The following is a 17,338-nucleotide window of genomic DNA, read 5'->3' as shown; positions in this document are numbered from 1 at the left end:
AAAGATCCGGTGTATTGATTAAAAACAGGATGTATCCACGCTGTACTGGGACGAAACACAGACAAAAATAGTTAATACTTTATTAGTCATTTCTTTGTATGACATCTAAGTAAGATAAAAACTTTATTTTACGAACAATGCAGGTAAATTCATTGAATGTTGCTACTTTCCTAGTAGACATAAATATTAAAACTTAATTTTTTCAATAAAGCTATTTTGTGACATTGTTTCTTTTCTCCTTACTCTTCATTTATGCACATAAACTGGACCTAAGATTATCATAAAAAGTGGACTTGATAAGAGTAGCCTTATTAATACCATATTCTTTTAGTCTCGATACAATGTATTTGATATTATCTTATAATAATTTAGAATCAAAAAATCGATAAAAATTTTATAGAAAAAGAAAAAATTATAGGGGACACCCGGGTTTGAACCGGGGACCTCTCGATCTGCAGTCGAATGCTCTACCACTGAGCTATATCCCCAAGGTGATCACAGTTTCTAAAATGGCGCTACACTTATTCCAATAACTAGTCATAAATACATTTTTCCCCATAAATTATACTATTCATCCAGATTACAGAATAACCGATACAAATATTTTCAGAAATCTGAGTTAAAATTACTTTATAATGTACTTAATTGGAATCAAATGAACTACTGTTAGTACAGTCCGGTAAAGCGATTGGTAAAGAGAAAGCGACGCCAATGGCTGCGACAGGTAGATAACGGAATTTCTGGAAAAATAATCGCTCGACCGGTTTCTCGATGCGTAACAGACAAGGCAGGGTCTGTTGAAGGAAGCCATTACGATTGCGGTAACAAGCCAGGCTTTAGTCCCACGGCTTCCAATGTTTATTACATTAACCAACGAGTTTACCGCCAAGCCGACTACATACTATCGCCATCTATACGTCAACTTTTCGTATTTTCATTGTTATCGACTTATATCGACAATGTAGGAATTTTTAAAGATATATTATCCTCTGATCAAATGGAAAAATGAAATGAAATGCTCTGAAGTAAACAAACGCACGTTTGTTTCGCAATAAATGGCAAAGTATAGAGGCGACTTATATAGGCGCCGAAGCAGAAAAAGCGAAAGCGAATTCCTAGTGTATATATCGTTTTTAACTAGCTTTCACTCTAAACGTAACGCAAATGAAAAGCTTACCATAGAGGAATTACATTTATTAGGAATTGTATTTAGTGATTAAATCTCAATTAGTTCTAATATAACAATTCATACATTAAATTAAATGATTTTGGCTACGAATAACTAAATCTGCGGATATTTATGTATTTGTATATTTTTATGAAGATAACTAAAGAATTAGAATTTAAATACAGATTTGTTTACCAAATATCATAATAAACACTGTTTTGGATATTTTATATATTTTTACATATTATGTTCACTGTATGCATTTCTGCACCTTCAGATTTCCCATAAATGCACAAAAATCTGCAGTCTATGAATAACTTATTATTAAAATTTTGTTGTTTACTTGTAATTTAATTGTTTTCGGTGTTGCTAACTTTTAACAATTAGTACTAAATAGTAAATATCAGTGACGTTAATAAAAATTAATGATGGTTGAAAATACGTTAGTGGTAACCGAAAACAACTTCAGTCACCAGTCACAATTATGGTCACCAGTAATCAACAAAATTTTAATTATCTATAATAACTATTCTTAACTAAATTCATATAAACTAATCGTGGGATGCGATTTTTTATGCTATGCCCATTTTAAATTTATGTTATAAAGTTATGATCTCTGAATGTAATTGATTCTTATAATGGTACAACAAACAATTGGTACTCACCGGGCTTTCGTGGACTTATTCGTGATTGGGATAGAAGTGGCTGTTGCCCGCTTAAACGGTGCCCGCCCTCCCGAACCCACGGACATTCCGCTTCGAGCCTGTGACAAACAGGAAAAGGCAACCAATTAATACAACACATACAACCAGATTTAAGAAAATATAATTAAACGGTACATCGTTCCCCCACTCGCCGTAAACCACTCTCGAGAGTATCTGATCCGAGTACATGTGAACGCACGCAAACGTCTTTGGATTAATAGTACAGGTGCAGCGTTGAAACCGCAAGTGTGACATCCTTGACAAGATATCTTCTCTTACGAACACGAATTCGATCTGTTCACGCCGTGGATACGTATTAACTGTGGCTACCAACGAAACATGCACTAAATAATTATAGAAACGAAGGCCGCCACTCGACAACGCAATACTGGCGCATCTAACATTTTCCACAGTGCGCGAATATACATATATACGTATGAACTAGGTATACATATTTTGAGAAGGACGGAACCCAGAGATTCTCTTCGAATATTAGAATTATTATACTTAAGTGGCTACAAAAAATGTTTACATATTGTATCACGTATTTTTTATAGTATTTATATAATATGTCATTAATTAAGTCCATGTATATTAAATTATATCATTCAGTAGCATATCTAGTAACACTTATGAGTACGAAAATGTAGTACTATGAAAACGAAATATAGGACCTAATAAAAAGACGTTTAACCAAAAATTAAGACTATGTGGGAATATTCTTTTGTAGCCACTAGCCACTGTACGTATATGAGTATGTACCGAGTTCCCTCCTAAAGCGTCCAATATTTGTCGAAACATGTTGTTTGGTCCACGTCCACTACTGGGATCGATATAACTTTTCTGATACAAAAAGTCCAATTTATTAATTGATCACGTCACAACTTTCACCGTGATCACAAACAAGACATTTCTTAACCTATAACGCACGTAGTTCACCCATAACATCTTCCATTAGGACTACACTTCTCAAGTACACAGAAAACACGACGGAATTCGAGGTGATGCGATAAGAAGTAAATCGGCTGCGATAAGTCGAGAAATATCTACAAATACACAATGACAGATAATATATTGTATCGACTTGTTCGAAAACTATTATGAATTACGTTATACAAAACATTTTGAAATTTTATTAGTATGTATTATATATTAATAAAATTTGAAACGAATCTATAGATTAAGTATATAGAAGTTATTATGTCTCAATTACCGAATATACATGTACATATTTACATTAGTATTTATATTTATAATATAGTCTACACTATAATATAGAATATTTTGTATAGCAGTTATAATACAATATTATAGTGTTTAAGAGACTCATTCCAGGGTCATAGACAAAAAATGGAATACTCTACAAACTTGTAAAAGCTATTCAACGCAATCAATTACCAAAAAAGATGAAAAAGTTTTCAAGAAAAGACTGATGAAATCATACATACGTATATGGCAAAAGTTCGAATTCTGTATAAATCTTTCTTAACTTTCGCTAAATATTTTCCAAACCTGATACATATATATTTGGGAATATTTGCTAGCTAATAGATAAAGCAGCGTTAATATGTTATAAATGAGTGTTGAAGAAGTTAGTTACAATGTGTTGAAGAAATACCGGTTCCCAGGAGAACTGGTGAGACCCAGTGGATTTTCAGCGAATATGCACTTGGGAGAGTTTCAATCAGAAGGGTACACGTCCGTATACGTAGCTATAAAGGTTCATCGAACCTCGCCTCGCGTACGGGTTCTCGGCCAATAATAAAGATGCATGCCCGGTACGTAACTACGTTCTGTACATACGTACGTAAGTACTACCCTGCACCCGTGGCCGCTTGCTCGACGCGAAATACTCGCGGCGCACATACTAAACTCGCAATGCACACGCGACCCGTTGTCCATCCTTCTACAGGGTGTCCCCATAGAGAATACAATCAAATTCTAATCTTAATTTGAGCCCTGTGTACTCTATTAAACTCATTCAATACAATTTCCTGAAACAGGTGTCTTTTGTACAGCTATAGTTACAATACAGTAATAGTGGCTTCACAGATTTGAAAGTATGATCATTAGATTGCAGATATTTATGCATTTATGGAAAATACACAAGTGTAAAAATACATGCAAAAATACATAAAGTAAAATAAATTTCTGATTATTATTACATGTAGTTATATCCATATAGCTTTATCCTTCAGTTATATCCATAAGAATAAAAAACTGCAGTCTAATCATCATTCTAGAAGTAAGAATTAAAATGATTATTAGGCTGTAAATTCTTATTTTATGAGAAATTTAAAAACGAATGTAATATGCCAAAATGTAGTAAATCCGCTAAATTCAAGAAATTACGTTTCACATGCACCAATCTTAGATACATTTACATAAATATTTACAGTTCAATAGGAACTAATAATATAATTAGTCCCTTGTTAAAGCTACATTCATACATAATATTACGTAACCTAACTTGTTCAGCTTTTAATTAGGAAATTATAATCAACTTTTCATGGGTACACAACTCATCAGAATAAACGTGCGGAGGTACTGTTTGATGGAAGAGCGTGATACATAGCGATACAAGATCCGTTTGTACATAAGGCGCATGTGCATGACCGGTTAGTCGCTGCTAACACTAAGTTGCGCGCGATTCCTGTCCGCCGAAGGAATTGAAATTCCTGCAGAAACGGATCGTTGCCCGGTGTTCTCGTGGAACAGAACTGGTCTTACATAATTGGCAAATTGACAGATTCGCCGTTTGGACGAACGAGCGCGGACGTGTAACCCAATGGCTCGATAATCTCGCGTCTATCATTTACAGTTGATTATAAACGATCTGTGCGCTCGTGCTCTGTAGATTGTTTGTGTTCGTGGCACGGCCAAACTTCTTCACTGCTATGCAAGATTCTTAAATACTAATTTTTTGGAGGCCAGGATGGCGTTTAGGTTTCAGGTTAATGTTATGTAGATTTATAACAGTAGCAGGGTACAGTTATTAGCTCTAAAACAAATGGAGATGAGGGAATTAGTAATTAGAAAAAGCAAATTAATTTAATTATTTAAGTCTTCAAGTTTACTTGAACCTCTATAAGGTATTTCAATAAATAAGCAAAATAGATGTAGAAGAACTTCAAGATATCAGTATGAAATAGAAGTACAGAATGCTGAGAGTACATCACAGATAAAGTTTCTTTGGAATCGGGATGATGTTCAGCCTTCAGGCTAAAATTGTATGGATTTAGTACAGCATCTGGATAGAGTTATTAGCTCTAGAACATATACAGGCAACATAATTAGCAATTAGAAAAAACAAACTACAGGATTTTTTAAATATTCGAACTTAGTTAAATCTTTATAAGGTGGTTCAAGAACTAATAAATAAAACGAACTTGGAAAAACATCAAGATGTTGTTATAAAACAGAAGAGGTGCACAATGCTGAGGATGTATCGACAAGTACAAGGTTCCATCGGATCTGGACGTTTTTCACGTCTGGCCGTAGGGTGTGGCGATGATAGGTTTGTTTCTTCGGCCTACACTTTGTCAACGGGAGCAGCTTGGACGGTACCGTCGCTCCGCTGGGAACACCAGACAGCCCACACACGCGACACCCGCGTAAACGATTCAACGGGTCGCGCGGTAACCTTTATTATCTCTTGCCTTTCCTCTCTAACGCCCTTTAAACCGACTTCGATAAGTGTCTCGTGTACATGGTGTCTTTATTATACCCTATTATACATAACTTTTTCTGTACATACACGTTTATCCAGAACCCCCAGAAACCCCACGTCTCTTCGTATATACGTATATACACGATAAAGTGTGACATAACCTCATCGTAACCGCACCTGCACATAGGTATCCAATTTTAGGGTCAGGTAGAAATGGCTGTTGGCAGTATCAACCGTAAACGGGCGTCCAGCGTGGCGAGGGAACAAACCGGTCACGAGAGAGAGAGAGGAAAATCGAAACGATCCGCGTGATTCGGCAGTTCAATGCGAACTGGCTACGTCCATGCCATTCCATTCCATGTTATTCCGCTGCTGTGACCTCTCCTGACTCTCCCTCTCTTTCTTCCTCATCGGCTCGTCCCTTCGCTAGACATCATTCCGAGCTCGGCGTTCGTCACACGAACAATCGGTTCCTCCATTTCTGTCAATGGTGTTTGTTTTCTCTTTTGTAATTAACTATTATTATCTCTGTGATAGCGTGGAGCGTCTGGTCAGAATTTCCGAAAGAGTTCTATAGGAATAGAATGATGTACGAGATTACTGGTAATGCATTAGCCTCGAATAAACCAAATTGATCATCAACTTCACTTTTTGTGTCAATTCAATGTAGATAATGCAATTAGTTTCCAATTCTTAACAAATGACGATTTATCGATGATTTACTACTACAAGTAAATGACATGTGTAACAGTAAATTCCATCATAAATCTCCTAAATATTTGGTAAATGCCACTTACAATAAATTTCTCCTTCTTTGGTACGACTGATAATTAGCAATGTGACAAAATTTAGTGGAGAAAATTGATCCAAATTCGATCTACGAGGGAACGATATTTCACATGCTCCAACCCAAAAGAAACTACAAGATACTTAGTACAAATACATATTATCAATCATATTAATAAGCCTTAATCTTTAGTAAGACCATCTTTAATACTTATTATATGTTCAAGGTAGTTATTATGGTGTATACTAATCTTTTACTAAATGCTAAGTATACGTTTGCAATAAATATCTTGCAACTTTTATATACATTTTCTATTTACATTGAAATTTTACCAATAGTAAAATTTCACAATGTTCTATACATAGCACACATCGTATGTACATCTCGTATCCAGTACATGGTAACTGTGAACAGATGGTACATCCATTTCTACTAATCCATTTCGTGACTAGCCACAATGTGTCGAAGAAAAAATTCTAGTCATCATCGGAGAGATCCCCCAACATTCCAAAGTATGGAAAAAAATGCTGCACATGCGATGTCGTCACGACTTTTTACCTGTTAGAAGGCACGCATGAACACAGATGCATAAGCACCTATACGTGATCCATCGTTCGATTGGCTCGGTCGACCTTGGTACGCGCGAACTGGGTGACCTTCTGACCTAATCGCCGCTAATTTTATTTGCCGTGCGTGTGCATTAGGTAATATGCGAATCCCCGCGCGCATGGTGGAAGTCAGCTGCAGAGAACATTCTCCGGGAGAGCTCCTGTCGCGCTCCAAATACCTGTTCGTTTCTACCCACCTGGCGTGATTACGGCTCGTGGCGTCCCACGTAGATCTAACCATGGATCAAGAAGCTGGGGCCCTATCTTGTTGTCGTGAGAATCCATTTTTTCGCCTGTCACTTTTTCTCGCTGCTCTCGATTCAAACTCCACCCTTCCAGTTTCACCTGTAACCAATTTACTACGTTTTTGTCATCCTTTTTTAGCCCTCGGACTCGGGTTCAGGGTGAAGGTGGTGCCAACGATAAGCTATCGAAGTCTGTGGGTTGAATGCCTTCGAGCTTTTTTGGTTCCAATTTTTAACGATTTAAAATTGAGAATCTTAATAGCGCTTAAGTACCAGGGCATTTGTGTGTTTGGTATATTAGACTGTTCCTACTGCATTTTTTGGACTATTTCCGACTCAATTGCATCTTTCTACTCTTAATAAATTTCTTGAGTTTGAATCGTTGTTAATGCATAGAATTCTTTGTTCTCAGTTTACGCTGAAATTTGTTGTTTATCAAAATAAGAGACATAATAATTTAAATTCCAACAAAGAAGCAAAAATCATTGCGATATTGATAAAACTATATTGCGTGGCAATTGTCATCTTTCAATTGAAAATTTATATTAAATCTCATTAGGTGTTATTTTTTCATATAATCGACATTATCAAACTTGAAATCCACCGGCATTAAATGATAGTAATAAGCAGCAAAGGGGTGCTACTTCTGAGAATCATGACTTATTATGCAAGCACCAGTCCAGAACCGTGTAATAGGTCGAATTAGTCATTAAAATTAACGGTACAGGCAGCAGGGCGGTATTTCGTAGTTTTTAGCACGGTCAGATGCAGCTAGAAGTAATTACGTTAACAGTTAACATTGGCAGAGGGATTGAGGGGATTAAAAAAATTATATGTTACTCACCGGATCCTACTGCAACACTTGATTCAAACTATATTATCGATCGAACATCTCTAAATGTTGATCACTATTTAGTTAATTTACTATCACCTTCTTCTATCTCATCTTAAAACGCGATCTACTAATAAGAGGCGCGATCTGAAGGAGAACGAATGCGGAACTGCATGCGGCGCGAACGACAGCCCGCGAGAGACTGCCGGTTGCAATGACGATGCATCGTCTTCGACTTGGATGGGTAAAATGGATGGATGGATGGATAGACGGCGTAGCAGCAACGACTAATCACCATGGAGCACAAATACCAATGCAACGTTATTGCATATGAATATAAATCCGCAAACCTACAATTTGAAAGATCGTTAGGAAAAATTGACAAAGTAATGCTTCCTGGTTTTTTATCCTATGTAGTACTGACTTTTATGTATTATCTGTAACCTTTTCTTCAATTTATATATATATATGTGTATGTATATACAATGCATTTTATAACATAACTGTGATTTTATACAATTTTATAAAATATACTAAAAACGTAAGATGTATAAAATTTCATAAAATAATTATGGCCACAGTAATATGGTGGCTCATAAATATTTTAACATTCACGATAGAAATCTTGTTTATATAAAATTGTGTATAAAACGCATTGAAATTTCATTGGCACTGTGATAAAGCATAATTGTCACAATTATATCGATAAAATTTGAAACTAATCTGAAAATGTTTGCTGAATCTCTATTACTGTTCCAATACTTAACTGTATTGCCTCGTGAATTGTATGTATTGTTCAGAACCATCCTAAATAAATTTGATTAAGAAAGAGCATTAGGATTGACCCTCAACATATAGGGTGATAGGTTTTTTACGTAACTATGAGGGTGGGTCACTTTGTCCTTGAATGGAACAATAGGTGGGACATGCACGTCAGGATGTTTGTCTTGCAATTAATGATATCTGACGATCAATATTCCATTGAAACTAAACGTATGAGACAATAGTGTTAAATCAGATGAATCAGATATGACGCTTTTGGCTACCTATTGAGGGCCAAACTATCTTAACTATGTAGCTCAACATATGGCAATCAATTGGGCTAGATAAGATACGCGAATAATAACTCATCGCCCAATTTATTCAGTAAAATTGGATCACATATTAACGCCATAACCGCGTCGAAACTACTGTTACTTTAAAATAGTCTTTATATAATTAAAAGAAAACGGGGCAACATTGGCAAGGTGCCGTTAAAAATGCAACAGTTTTGTGTTACAATGCAATGAAAAATAACTGACCATCATTCGAGTCGACATTGTGAATTATTACGGAAGCATAGAAACACCTTGAAAAATTACGATCCAAAAAAATATCTAATACTCTGTAATCTTATTTTCAATTTTCTCTCAAATTATAATTTACTTGCGGTAAAAAAGAATATAATGCATTAAATATTGAGACATCTTTTAAGTGGTCCTTGAGTCATCCTTTGTATGGCTTTTCTGAAAGTCTGAAATTGTTTAAACGTTTAGTTTAAAGTTTAAAGTTTAACACTTAAAGTTTAAAATTGGAATAGAAAACTTAATAGGAAAAGGCAAAGAATTATAAAACAAAGAACATGGGAAAATTCATCATTGATTAATTGTCGACTGTAGTAATTTATACATTACATTAATTACTCTACTAATAATATACCTACAAAGTATAGTAGCCTTGAAGATGCCTTAATGTTTCCGTTAAGTTCTACATTACCTGACCTAGACCTCGCTGCTAATTTGATCGACAGAACCATGCTCACAAAGAAGCAGCTGCAGCTGCAGGTACGGATGCGTCATATTCTGGCAAGTCCATCATAGTGAACGTGAGTATTCCTACCAAACTAGAGCGGCGTATGCTAAAGATAAATCTCGGATTGGTTTATGTTCCTACAACCGGTGCGAGAGGCAAGGGCAACCTTGGCCTTAGAAGTTTATATAACGAGGAAGCGCGAGGATCACGAGCTCAGTTGCGTTGATTCGTTTCGATCCACCCATACGTCAACTGGACAATCTCTTTCGACAGTCACGCTTTCTTGATGCACAGCTGCTTATAAACAACTTGGTCTCTTTTCAACTGTTCCGCTGATAATCATCACTTTAATTATAGTTATTACATTGAACAGTTATTCCTTGGCAAAATTTCGAGTTTACAATTAGTGGTTTTAATCTAAGTCTCAATTGTAATTGAAGATGATTGATCTCATTTCATAGCCAATATTTGGTTCTATATGCTACCTGGAAAACAGTCAACGATCAGTCTATGAAGATTAATGGAAGTGATTTTAACAAAAATGAAATTGTTAATCATTCTGTCAGTTATGGTAATACTTTGTTATGTTGGAAATTTCCAATGTTGAAAGAGGAGGGGATAAGCTGATCCGTGAAAAGTGCTCGGATCGGTGGACAATTCGAAAGATAATACGGAACGCAGTAGTGTTTGTGGACCATTGAAAGTGAAACGTAGAGGCGGTGGCGACGGGAGGAGCGCGGTCAGATCGTTTGAACGTGACCATGGTGAGTAGTGGCAAGTGGCGCTTCCGGTGTGCAGGGCAAAAGTCTGCATTCTGTCCCTGGAAAGTGTAACACTGTACTTCCTGGTCTTAAACATAACCATCGTGTCGAAGTAAAACGGTAATATTATGAAGCTTGATAATTTTAATATTTGAAAATTTTAAACTAGAAATGTTTGAAAATCGAAATAAATTGCTAATCCAGGATATTATTATCTTTAATAAAAATTGAACCTTCTTTGAGAATAGAATGATTATTTTGTAAAGCCTATTTCCTGACATACGAATCTTAGAAGTTGCAGTGCTATTTCTGGAGGACGACATTGAGACTCTACTGCGGAAAATATATGTTCAGGTGACGCGGTATATCTAGAATTGGAAAAAGGCGATGCATCTGATTTTACTCTGGGCGTTGGTCGCCCTAATTGGCCAAGTGGAATGTAAATGCAGCCTAGCACGGATTGTAAATGACGAAAGGTCGATCGCTTACGTTTGCACTCACGGCGACCTGGACGACCTTGATGAAATATCTAGTGATGCAGATTGGATAGAGTTTACGGTGTCAAGGTTCAGTCTTATCACCGACAATGCATTCTGGCGGTTCAAAAACCTCCGGAGACTTTCTTTCTACAATTGTCACATCAATTTCATCAGTCCGGGTGCTTTTGCTGGTTTAGATAGACTAGAGTGGTTGATATTCCATGGTACCAAAATGCACGTAGCTAGGAGCGCCTGGTTCCGCCCTTTGACAAACTTGCGGAGACTTATCCTGGATAGGTAACTTTTATTTTTAATGGTTACCTTGTAAGCAAAATAGCGTTAAATCTAGCGATTTAGAATTATTTTATAAACTAATCAGAAATTATTCAAATCTTAAAACATACAATGGCATACGAAAGCTTTCGTACATTTAACATAGAAATCTTTCATTTATGTATTGTGTGTGTTATATAAAACATTTGAGATTTTATTACCACTACAGTGAAATAAGAATGTCATGATTTTACTGGCAAAATTTGAATCCAATGCGAAAATATATGAAGAAGTTGCCAAGATATTTGTTGAAAACTTATATTTAGCAAAAAATTAATATACGATACGAATAGGCAACTGAAGCATATAATAAGAATTAAAGGTAATCACGCTGAATATTATGATTAATTATTAATATTGTGGATGCTTGTCTAAAATGTTTAAATATTTTTAGAATCCTTGCGAAATACAGTACAGTGTACAATACTTGTATTAAATATCATGCAACTACTGTACACATTTTCAGAATTGTTAAAAGTTTTACCAACACAACCATGATAATTGGATGTCATTACAGTACTAATGAATATTCAATGTGTTTCATATAACACACGTAATATGCTCATAAAAGGAGTCAACAAATGTACGAATAATTCTCCGAGCCATTGTATGTATATGTTCTCTACATTGAAGAAGATGAAGTCGAATTTAAAACAGAATGTTTGAAATTACCTATGCTATTCTCGGGATCTATTTTGATTACGCGAATTAAAATTGAAGCCGCCGCTAGGACAAAAACGGTACCGGTTACATAAAAACAGCCCAGTGAATGATGATCTGGTTGTCAACAGGGAACATAATTGAAAACATGATGTCACGATCTAAAAAGATTTCCAAAATAAGCATCGTAGGCCGAGGTTATTTGCAAGAAGAGACGTAGAAACGCGGCATTTCCTTCTTTGCGAAACGCCAGCGCTCTCGTTGACTTCATTGTAAATCTGTCGTTACGTAAAAATGATAATAAACCTCGTAATCGTTACAAAACACGTCGGGATTGTTTACAGATGCGATTTGGTACACATAGAGCCCGACCTATTCCGCATGCTACCCAGATTGGAAGTTCTTGGTCTGCGTGATAACGATCTCAACTGCTTACCGATCGAAGAACTGTCTTACCTACTCATGCTCCGGACCGTACGAATCGATGGTAATCCCTGGCTCTGCGAATGTCGACGAAAACTTGATGAATATTTTCGATCTCGTTCTATCGTCCAGGAAGTCGAATGTTTGAAGCAAATTAACGTCTGTAGGAAATATCAATGCATGACTCCCATTGGCTTCACTGTTCTTCCTTCTATTCTCACTACACAACAATTACATGATTTTAACAGGGTAAGTACATGGTAATCCATTACAATGTTAGTAAAATTTCAAAATGTTTTGCTATACAAATATCGTATGCCCATTTCATATGTAACAAATAGTCGTTGACTGTCTGTTGTATAAAAATCACATTTGTATCTGGATCATAATTTTGTCAAAAATAACATTTTTGTTTATTGTCTTTAGTCCGTATAAAGTTATTTTGAAGAACCATGGTCCATCTTTATCATTTTATGTTCCTGAAAAGGAACAATACATAATTTGCATGCAATTTTATAATAGAATTAATTATGATAAATATAATACAAAAATTTCTCAAAAAATGCAATGTACTGTACGCAATTTCATTTCTTAATTTTCCTGGTAATCTTGATCTTAATTACAGGATCGTACGATCATTCGTGGAAATGAATTTCAAACGAACGTATTCACTTCCCTGGACAGACTTCCAGATAAAACTACATGGATAGAGATATCTGGTTTAAAGATAGACACGCTACCAAGGTACGCGTTCTTTAGATTTGGGAATAGTTTGAGGACCTTGGATTTGGTCGACTGTGGCATCACAACGATAGAAGATGGAGCTTTTGCAGGTTTGCATAAGCTGCAACGACTATCCTTAGTTGGTAATCGGTTACCGGTTCTGAGTGTCAATTGGTTTCGAGATCTCGTCAGTCTTCAACAATTAATTTTGGAACGAAATGGCATAGAGCAGATTGAAAGAACCGCATTGTGGCACGTTGGAGATTCTTTGCGACATCTCGATATTCAAGATAACTTGCTTCGATGCATAACCACTGAGGAATTGGCTGAATTGAAAAAGTTAGAGAGGCTAGACGCAATGAAAAATCCATGGCTTTGTACTTGCAGAACGAATTTACAAAACTTCCTTACCCAGAGAAACGTAGGATTCGAAATTAATGCGGGCCGGTGTTATCAGAGTGAGAATGAAATTCCAGATGGCAGAACTGGCTGGCACGAGCAACAGGTATTACGCTAATCATTTTTTCAACCTGCTTGATTTAAAATGCTTATCTCAGAAACCAAAGACAATATTCATTTAAAATTTTTACGAAAAGGTCATTGAGAAAAAGTTAATTTTTGTTATGTCTAAATGTAAGACAATAATCACTATATCTTCAAAAGATTTTTCAAAAAATGAACCTGATAAAAAGTATCAACTTTTTAATGTTTTTTTAGTGAATTTTATTTCATTTACCTTTACTTATTTTGATATCTGGTAGCAGTAACCAACTAAAATTTAATCACATGTAATCGTTATTGATAACCAAAGTACTACAGAATTTTATCGCGTTACTTGTATCCACAAAAATATAAATGTGCATAAATACCCATAGTCTAATTATAAGATCTCTGGTCGATTTCAGTCAAGTAAAAATAATTATCTTCTTTTATGTGTAGACCATTCAAAATACTTCTTCTACTGGAAAAGTGCAATGGACTTCTTTCGAAAACAGCCTCAATCAAACGAACATTTCCGTAATTCGGCCACCTCCTCCGCCTTTTGTAACTCCTTCGCCACCGGAAATTCACATCGTTTCCTCTTCACCAACTATTTATACGGGTACTTGTAATCCAGAGAAAAACAGCACAAATTCAGTCTACACTTGTCGAGCAATTACATCAATCGAGGAACTAAATCTGATACCTTCAACAGCTCGCGAGATTCGAATTATATTATCGAACATCAAGAAGATTCCCGAGAACACTTTTGCGCGCTTTAACGGTTACTTATCGAGGTTAGAGCTTCGAGACTGTGGTATCGAAACTATCAAGCCGCGCGCCTTTTCAAATCTTCGTAACTTGGAACACTTGTCCCTTCGAAGCAACCAACTGGAGTCCATAAATTGGGATATGGTCGAAGGTCTTCACAACTTAAAACATCTGGACGTATCTCACAACAATATATATAGAATTACGAACGATGTGTTCGATCATTTACCGTACCTTATTAGTTTGGACGTGTCTGATAACGCCATGAACTGCATCGGTATAGAGTATATAGCCCATCAATTACGCTATTTATCGTCTCTGGATGTTTCTAATAACCCTTGGAGTTGCCTGTGTGGGACCAAATTGGCAGAATTTCTCGACTCACGAGGCATACAGTATAATAGGAGTTCACTCCTTTTGAAGGAAGATTGTTACGCTTCACCGGTACCGGAAGTTACTCATAGCCCGTCAATTTCAGTGACAACTAGCCCCACGGCTAGGAACGAAACTATGGAAGGAACCTGCATTATCATGGAAGATACAACAAGGATTCGATATCGATGTACGGGTGGTAATCTGTTGTTGCTGCAGTCAATAAGTCCGAATGCAACATCGATTGAATTTTATGAGGGTCACCTACCTAGGCTACCTGCAGAGTCGCTCAGGAGATTTGTAAATCTACGAGAACTTATTATTAGAAATTCTGAGTTAACCACTATAGAGGAAGGCGCATTTAATGGTTTGAATAAATTACAGAATTTAACGATACAGGACAATCCTCTGGAAATGGTTGGATCTTCCTGGTTTGCATTCCCGAACTTGGGAAGATTAGATTTGCGCGGTAATTCCATCAAGTATATCGAATCTGGATCGTTTCGATATTTAAATAATTTAACATATTTAAATCTCGAGGGTAACGACTTAAGATGCATATTTACTAGTGACTTAAACGATATGCCTAATGTTTATATCGTTGAATTTTCTGGAAATCCTCTGAAGTGGAGGTGTAGAGTCGAATTGGAGCAATTCTTAGAGGCTCGAAAGATTAGATTTATCAAAATCGAGAATTCCTGCGAGGGTAAGACGTTGGTGAGAAACCTTTTATTGGTAAATAAGACGGATGGATCGTTTGATTGTCCATCAGAGTGTTCGAAAGCTTCCATTAGTCAAAATTTGTTCGTTCTATTTATACTATCATTGCTGATAACACTAGCCTATTAAGTGACGTTAAATTCGATACCTAACTATGGTACAATGATATGTGTTCATTCATTGCAAAACGCATTTTGCACACCTGTTCGAATAATTGATAGAGACTAAATGTTTATACGTGTTAACAGAGACTTCCTTTCTAGTGATAGTATTACTTTCGTCGGTGAATTCATTTTAAGGCACGCCGAGTTTGCAACTTCTGTTTATAACTAGACTGCTAATCGTGTATTTGTGCAAAATTTAAAGATGTAAAAATGCATAGAATTCGTACAATATACAAGAATGTATGCAGTATCCAGAATAGAGCATTTCTTATGATTTCTAATAGGTAAAATGAACCTCCATTTAAGTTAGAACTTTTTAATTATGTTCACAAAAATATAAATTTGCATGAATATCTGCAGTCTATTTACAACGTATGATAATTTTTGACGAGTTAAACTTTACATGAATTTTATATACGCATAACTCTTCAAAAAATCATTTCCGTACCCCAAAATCAATATATTTGGATTCTACTTGTCAAAAATCATCGTATGTTATAAAACTAATTACAAATTCTGCGTATTCCGAAACGAAGTTAAAATTTAATTTTTTTAATAATAAAGATACTTACACTGGAAGAGTGTTACGAAATTCTGTAACGCAGTGCTTAATAAACATAACACACAAGGATTTAGTAATGATAGCTGCTAAGAGGGACCATCGAGGATCGAGAATATGGAATATATTCCAAGTTATAATTGCGTATAGTTTTTTAATTTGCACTTTAACTAGTTACTTATTAACGTTACGTGCCATATCGTATTTTATTAGGATATGAATATATTCTTTTAAAAAATTAGATTTTATTTTTTTTATAAATAACCAATAAGAAAAACTGTATTACAGTTAAATATTTATCATGTTACGACTCTAAGTAATTTAGGAGGAGACGAACGAAAGCAGCTATGTAAGAAAGATTAAACCAGCGACGAATTAATTGATTAATGCTTGAATAGTTGTAATTTGCAATTGCACAAATAAATAATTTATTGTAAGCTAATCTAACTTTTATTCTTCATCCATTAGACAAAAACAGTCTTTCAAACTATTACAAATTACGCGTTATGTTATAAAATATATTGATGTATTACACTAAAAATTATAAAAAATTTCTGTAGAAAGCTGCAACACTGACTCTAAAGCCCGGCTAGCTCAGTCGGTAGAGCATGAGACTCTTAATCTCAGGGTCGTGGGTTCGAGCCCCACGTTGGGCGAATATATTTTTTTCTTTTTCTATTACAAATAGCAATATTTTTTATAAAATAAAAAGATAAGTAAATACATAACTGGCGAAAATATAACGTACCATTTTCACCTTAAACGTGTTATCAATTATTTTAATAGACTACCTACATAGAGTGACTCATGAGCTATTATATCCTTTATATTTAAATAAAATAAATGTATTTAACTAATCTAAAATCCGAATAATCTGTCTGTTTAGAGGAATGTTTTTTGTTTAAAAAAATACATAAAATGTAAAAAAAAAGTTACCATTTCTACATTGTAACTTTTTAGCAGAGCGTGGTTTCGATCCACGGACCTCTGGGTTATGGGCCCAGCACGCTTCCACTGCGCCACTCTGCTCTTGAGATATTCCTTTCGCATTTTACAATTCCATCTTCATATTAACTTTATTTTAAAAA

At 35.5% G+C, this 17,338-nt stretch overlaps 2 protein-coding genes and 2 non-coding genes across 19 annotated transcripts in view; 1 reads left to right on the top strand and 3 right to left on the bottom strand.

Moving 5' to 3' along the window:
• LOC139994919 (uncharacterized) overlaps positions 1-8,228 on the bottom strand; it is a 29,715-nt gene extending 21,487 nt beyond the window's left edge. Inside the window, exons 1-3 of one of the 9 annotated variants that reach the window (XM_072017984.1) lie at positions 8,027-8,228; positions 7,135-7,282; positions 1,834-1,931 (exon numbers count right to left, since the gene is read on the bottom strand). In XM_072017984.1, coding sequence (XP_071874085.1) covers positions 1,834-1,919 — 86 coding nt within the window. In that variant the 5' untranslated portion in view covers positions 1,920-1,931; positions 7,135-7,282; positions 8,027-8,228. Of the gene's footprint in view, positions 1-1,833; positions 1,932-2,007; positions 2,320-2,634; positions 2,858-5,261; positions 5,289-5,719; positions 5,948-7,134; positions 7,297-8,026 lie in introns of those variants that run through there. The other 8 variants (XM_072017985.1, XM_072017986.1, XM_072017983.1 and 5 more) reach the window with 8 other exon arrangements.
• Positions 417-488, bottom strand: Trnac-gca (transfer RNA cysteine (anticodon GCA)). The gene has a single exon. It is a non-coding gene; the product is annotated as a tRNA-Cys (tRNA).
• Positions 8,229-10,004: 1,776 nt separating the features above from the next.
• On the top strand, positions 10,005-16,690 carry LOC139994616 (uncharacterized). Of its 8 annotated transcripts, none has more exons than XM_072017441.1 (5): positions 10,005-10,569; positions 10,921-11,342; positions 12,383-12,710; positions 13,087-13,689; positions 14,124-16,690. In XM_072017441.1, exons 2-5 carry the CDS (start codon positions 10,954-10,956, stop codon positions 15,654-15,656), a joined length of 2,853 nt encoding a protein of 950 aa, XP_071873542.1. In that variant the 5' UTR covers positions 10,005-10,569; positions 10,921-10,953; the 3' UTR covers positions 15,657-16,690. The 8 variants fall into 8 exon arrangements, with proteins under 8 accessions (XP_071873542.1, XP_071873541.1, XP_071873540.1 ...); XM_072017440.1 differs by having other exon boundaries at positions 10,862-11,342; XM_072017439.1 differs by having other exon boundaries at positions 10,859-11,342.
• Positions 16,691-17,207: 517 nt separating this feature from the next.
• Positions 17,208-17,279, bottom strand: Trnam-cau (transfer RNA methionine (anticodon CAU)). The gene has a single exon. It is a non-coding gene; the product is annotated as a tRNA-Met (tRNA).
• Between the last annotated feature and the right edge of the window lie 59 nt (positions 17,280-17,338).

The sequence above is a fragment of the Bombus fervidus genome, chromosome 15 (assembly GCF_041682495.2).
Source record: "Bombus fervidus isolate BK054 chromosome 15, iyBomFerv1, whole genome shotgun sequence".
NCBI classification, from domain to species: Eukaryota; Metazoa; Arthropoda; class Insecta; order Hymenoptera; family Apidae; genus Bombus; species Bombus fervidus.
The sequence above is the reverse complement of the archived record's forward strand: the minus strand, read 5'-3'. Positions and strand labels throughout refer to the sequence as shown.